Consider the following 6,438-nt stretch of genomic DNA (forward strand, 5'->3'; position numbering starts at 1 on the left):
ACTAGTTACGAAATAATCGAGAATCTTATTATTGGCACGATATAATTTTTATTAATGGACATAGCTTCAATATAGACACACATAATTTTAATATCCCTCAACTTGTACATTTGAATTTACTTTGAAATTTTTCTTTTGGAACTAAAATGAATTGTTGTGTCATCACAATTCTCATAGCAATGATATTAATGTAAATGATTTTATAATTTGGCAATAATAGATACTGTCTGATTTTAACTGATAATCAATTCTTTTTTTCCGTAAATGTAAAGTCACGCGATATTCACGCAAACTCGTTAAACACACATTGACGGCTCGAAAATAAGCATATGTGTGAATATGCAGGGATTAGAAAATTATTAAGTCCGTTATAACAACGGCGCGACAGCGCGAGCGTTAATGAATAATAAGGCTCTTTTAACGGCGACCTACTTTGTATTGTTACGTCCGTCTGGATCTGGCCGAAAAGAATGCGCTTATCTTCATTACGTATGTTGTATGTAAATCGGGGAAAAACGCCAAATGTTTGCCTCGGCTGCGTCACATTAAAATAGCGGAAGGGAAAAATTGCAGTCTGATTAACGGTATACTTAAAGTGTAAGCCTCTTTACTGCCGGATTCCACCGAATCATAGCGATCGTATCGTCGATCCTGGGGATAATGCGATCGTAACGTATCATCTTCCTTAATTTATCTTGTTCTTTCTCTTCTCCTGCCCTTCCTCGACACGAGACAACGATTATTCGAACATGAAAGGAACTTTGTGTACCCGCGATTAGAAACAAATTGGCGTCCGATGTCGGGGAGATTGGATAGCTCAGTGCTAGAATAGTTGCTTGTCAAATAAAAAAATCTGGATTCGATTCCCGGAATTATCTTATACGTGTATAATACTAGAAATTTTAAGTGATTATTATATTTTATCGGAATAGAAGCAAAATATATTAGAAATATGAACTCTTGATTCCAAGCTAACTGAAGATAAATAAATGTAAACTTGAGTGTAAGCAGATTTAAATATGATGGCAAATTATCAGTTGTATGATTTTTTTCCTTCAAATTCGATAAAATATTGATATATAAAAATTGCAGACGTCAGACTGTAAATTTTCAATCTGGCAATGCTTTGATAATTCTACTATTATATCGATTAGCCATATCGCAAAAATACTACTTAAATTGCATTGTCGATGTTGTACGGGCATCGATAAATTGTTACCGATGGCATAAGGTTACTCATAAGATTGTAAACTAAGGTTGGGCGGGCAACAAGCAACGGTAATGCGACGAAGGATTACATTCCCGTTTTTCATCGTGTTGATTAAGATGCTTCAGCCTCACTCATTTAATCACGAAAATGGTCGTTTGTTACGTGACATAAGAACGACGTGTTGTCCTAACCTTCGATTCCCACTGTCATATTATGTAACGGTGAAATATATATAAATCTTACGATTTATATAAAATATTAGAACTGGACTCTTGTCTGTCAGTTTTTTTTATCTACGTGTAATCTTCCAGTGGTTTTGAACCAAAGAGAAAGTTTAAGAAATAATGCACATATAAAATTTAAGAAGTTACGTAGAAACTTTAATTAATATTATTTTAAATTCTAATGATAATTTGAGGAAAGGTAAAAAATTCTCATTGATGGAAACATTTCTGAAATCTTATGGAAATTATCCTATTTTCTTTTTACTGTTATTTTACACTAGATGTTTATCTTGAAATATCAAAGATTAATGCGGAAATAGCAAAATAAAAACGAAACTTTCGTTTGTCGTTTCTATGAAGACAAATTTTCTATAAAATATATATATATATGTATAATAGAATCTGTGAAATTAGCACATTCTTTTAATATAAAAAAAATAACAGTTTTAATAGCATTCTCTCTCTCTCTCTCTCTCTCTCTCTCTCTCTCTCTCTCTCTCTCTTCATAGTTTTATAGTTTCTTATAAAAATTAAAAAAAGTTCCGCCAGTTTTATATCGAAAAATCAAATTGAAAATATAGTGCGCTAATTTCGCGAATCTAACACGATATTTCTTCTCTAAAGTCCACGAAAAAGATAAGTATTTTCACTTGTAACTACAATTCCCGTTAGTACTTCTCGAATTGTACCAATATATATAACTTGAAAACAAAAAAAATTCCAACAATTACTAATTTTAATACACCTTAAATATAAAAGCATGACACTTGGAGAAAAAGTGGAAAAACAATAGAAATGCACAATACGATTACCTGTTTGAATATTGTACAATGCACGTACGTCTAAAGACTCGAAAGAGTTAATTTATACTTTAAGAAGCTCTTGGTTTCACACTGACAACTCCATCACCCCCAGGTCGTTAAATCGTGAATTTGCTGTGTAAGAAAACAACTGTACTTCCACTGCATCTTGTACCAGAATTCCTGAAGAATTCGTGCGAATTATGACCGCGCAATTATCATATTATAAATATTCATATACGATGCAACGAACGTTTGGGGAGTCGCTACGTGTACGAATTGTGGTGGACCGCGAGAGGCCACTGAAAGGTCGACGTACGATCTTCTGCAATGTAGATTTTCGGACCCTCGAAATTTATCTGATCCCCTTTTACGCCGCCGCATTGTCAGATCGTAAATATCGCGTGGACCCGGTTTAATTATGCGCTGTTTTCGCGTTCCTCAACCGAGATTTCGGTGATTAACCCGCCGGGGCTACCGTGCGAAGTTATGGGACGTCCGGTCTCGACATCCGACGCTTTTTACAAGGCGAGCCTTCCCCCGTGTAATTAGGACATTCCGAACTTGTCATCTCGCGAACAGACCGGTCTTCCTCGTACAAAGGAGATTTTGTCAAATCAATTTTGCAGAAAATATCTAATTTTCCGACATATTTAACAGAATGATTTTGTTGTTTTCGGCTATTTTTCGATTTCACATTAATTTAAATGCGATCTGTCTCTGTCATTAATTGTACTTAGAGGTGGGATAATAAGTATGAATTTCTATTGTTTATTTATTTGGTAAAGTGTGATTGCGGATTACATGTAAATTACGTAAATTACAAGTTCTGTGATATTACGTTAAGGTCTTTGGAGATATATAAGGAACTAAAATTTTTGAGGGAAGATTTCTATCCGTGCAGTGAAATAAATAAATTCAATGACTGTTTGATTCGAGAATAATTAACGATATTCTTGTGCAATAATTCGTTTGTTTTTTTTTTTTTATTAATTACAGTTATCAGCTTCATCGCCTGGAGCTGTTTCTTCTGTGGTCGCCCCGATACTTTTGAAATATCGAGTTTGCAGACCTCGATTGCTGCTTGCTGGTTCGAGGGCTGAAGTCGATCCTGCGGCCGATGTAGCTCTTCTACATGGCGAAGTTTTACTTATCGAGGATTCTGCAAGGCAATTCAATGCAATCGGAGGTAATTAATCCTTGCTTTTTACATATTTTACATACAACCTTGATTTCTCTTACATCATACAATTTCTTAATTTTAAGAGAGAGAGAGAGAGAGAGAGAGAGAAAGAGAGAGAGGGGGGGGGAGAGAAATGAAGTTTGTTAAATTGTGACTTAAAGGTTTAATTAAGATTTATAGTACAAGATATTTGTTTAATTATTATCCATGTGAAGATGATCGCTGATACAATGTCATTCTGACGAAATCGAATTGAAATTGTTTCGCAGACACAGATCGCAGGTATAGAGCTACAGAGAAGTTGTTGCACGCGGAAGAAGAGTATCATGAAGTATTGTGCAGCGCCAAAGAATTGTACGCACGTCCGTTGGCACGAAGTTACCCCGAATTTCACGATGTTATCTTTCAACCTTTCGCAGATCTGTCGCGAGTCAGCGCAGAGCATTGCCAGCGGGTGAGTAATACAATTACGTTGCGATGCAAATTTCGCATATCGAGTTCGAGGCGACATATGTAAAATCGCAAGAGTAGCGATGAATCAGCTTTGAAATATCGAATCGTACAACATCTGAAAAGATACGTAAGATTTAAATGTAAGTACGAGATCTACGGTTTGCGCTATACGTTACTGAACGCATGAGCGTTCTTATCGACGGATTAGACCCGAGTAAATGAAAGGTACGTTGAGCAACTTCGTGGGAGATGGCGGCACGTGAACTGACTTACCTTGCTAGACACCTGTTACTTTTGCGAAGCCTTTCTCCATCCATCGTGTGTCACAATTCATAGCACGAGTCACCGCAACCTTTCTGAGAGAAACAGAAAAAATGTGACAAATGCTAAGGCCTGGTTCTACCAATGTAATATTAATTTTAATCTTGGTTCAACTCTTTCATTAATTCTAAGACTACTCTACTCTTTTTTTAACTCTAAGAATTGCATTGATGAAACCGGGTATAAAAATGATTGAATGTGTGCTATAAATAATTGAAACTGCGATAAGTCGGACACCAGTATGAGCCCTGATATTATTGATCCTTCCTTCTAAGATCGATATTTTAAGAATCCAATCATTATTTAATAAAACCAGTATAAAGTGTCTTTTGATATGTACGATTTTATTATGAAATGTTTTAGTGATCAAGCCTTGAATTAAAATGTTGATTAAACAATATTCTAAGATCAAATGAAAGTAGAAAGTATCGGTGTAGTGTTAGAAGTTAAATTCAGAAAAATCATTTTTATTCGTTTATTATCGAGAAATTATCAGTGCTTCGATATAGAAATCGTAATCGAGAGAAAGTATACAGTCTTAAGTACAAAGTAAAAAATGAATATACTACGATATGCCTATCTACTTGCCATATTAAGTGTACATGGTTTCAGTTAAATGTAAATTGTACATAGTTATAGAGACAATCTAAGAATATAATGTCTATTTAAATTATAACTCATCACGGGCTATCATTTTTAAATAAAAAAAGTGCGATGTTACTGCAGCAATGGCTACATTTTTCAAGAGCAATCAGCTCGATAGCAAACACTTTTGAATCAAGTTGAATTAGCTGAATCAGTAACTTTCTGTCATTTCTCATTTCCATTCCAACTTGCAACCGCGGATCAATAAGTAAAAGTTGAATCTCAAAGCCACGTAAGTCGGGTTCGATGAATTTAAATTAGACAATTCGCGTGTTTTCTGAAAGTAAGTCGACGACTGACAGCGCGTACGAATATATGCTGATAAACGGATGCGATTTCTGGTCCCGGGTCCCATTCAACAGAGCGGCAACCGCCAGTAGGATCCACAGACATGTAGCGCAACGGTGGACGTGTTTTCTTTAGGGACAATAAAGAGAGGATGCCTGTCCTTCGGATGTAAATACAAAGCCGCGCCGGCGGAGAGCCGGCTAACGAGTCGGGATGAGCGATGACGGTGGTTAGCACCCTCATAAATATTGACTTTTACAAGACGACGAGCGGCGTATGTACGGGTCTCGAATCGCGACGACGGCACTACCTTAGTACCTCGGAGGCTGTGCCTCGCAAGCAACAACCTCATAAAGTGAAAAACGTCCGTGGAGATCGTTTCGCGGGATTCGCGAGGCGAAACCGAGGGTGGAAACGCCTACCTTCTTTATTCTGCGCGCTCAACATTGCGGCCATCAATAACAAAGTTGCTGTGCAGATTGCAAAAACGTCGCAAAAATCGGAGGTCTCCCTCTCTCTCGTGTTCTCCCCCCTGTGTTCCTCCATCTCTCTTTTACTCCCTGTCCATCTCTCTATTTCTCTCTCGATTTTCCCTCGCGGTGAATTGTGTTCGCGTTCGGGGATCCTGTACCGAGAGAGAGAGAGAGAGAGAGAGAGAGATTATTGCGGGCCGCCGGATATTAATTGCAGCGACTTATGATCTCCTACGCTACGTTTCGTTTTATTTTCATCCTGACTCGGGCGGAGTGACGTTTTAAACGGTGCTAACGGCGGCAGACCTTGGACCAGCGTGCGGTACGATTTACATTTTATTTTAATGAGCGCATTAAATGGTTATCGGTTACTTCGATCGGTCTGTTCGTAACCGTCGCCGTTCGCGCAGAGATGATAATTTCGAGAGAAAAATTTTACTCCGACGGGGGATGCTACATGCGACCTTCGTTCTCGTGACTGGCCAACTTCCTTTTAGGGCGGACATCATGATTAAGACGCTGATCTTCGCCGCGGACTTAACTTTTGTTAATCGTAATCGACAGATCGGATCTCCTTGAGTTTGCATCCGAATTGAGTCGTACACAACTAACAATAATAAGATTAGCTACAATAATAATAATAATTTTGTAGGTATATATTTATTAGCCATTACAGACAATTACTTTTTATTAATGATATTTCCATTATAATTCATTACGATTCACGTGCATTCTGAATTCTAATATATAAATATATATATATATATAAAACGTATAAATATGGTTGGAAAATGTTTCGAAAAATTAATAGAAATATATTTGGGATTATTCATGTATATTT

At 37.0% G+C, this 6,438-nt stretch overlaps 1 protein-coding gene across 1 annotated transcript in view; it reads left to right on the forward strand.

The window, feature by feature from the left end:
- LOC108748030 (rho GTPase-activating protein 20-like) overlaps window positions 1-6,438 on the forward strand; it is a 208,336-nt gene that overhangs the window by 40,775 nt on the left and 161,123 nt on the right. Inside the window, exons 2-3 of the mRNA XM_018485981.1 lie at window positions 3,234-3,423; window positions 3,687-3,871. Of these exons, the coding sequence (XP_018341483.1) occupies window positions 3,234-3,423; window positions 3,687-3,871 (375 nt within the window). The remainder of the gene's footprint in view (window positions 1-3,233; window positions 3,424-3,686; window positions 3,872-6,438) is intronic.

The sequence above is a fragment of the Trachymyrmex septentrionalis genome, unplaced genomic scaffold (assembly GCF_001594115.1).
Source record: "Trachymyrmex septentrionalis isolate Tsep2-gDNA-1 unplaced genomic scaffold, Tsep1.0 scaffold21, whole genome shotgun sequence".
NCBI lineage: Eukaryota > Metazoa > Arthropoda > Insecta > Hymenoptera > Formicidae > Trachymyrmex > Trachymyrmex septentrionalis.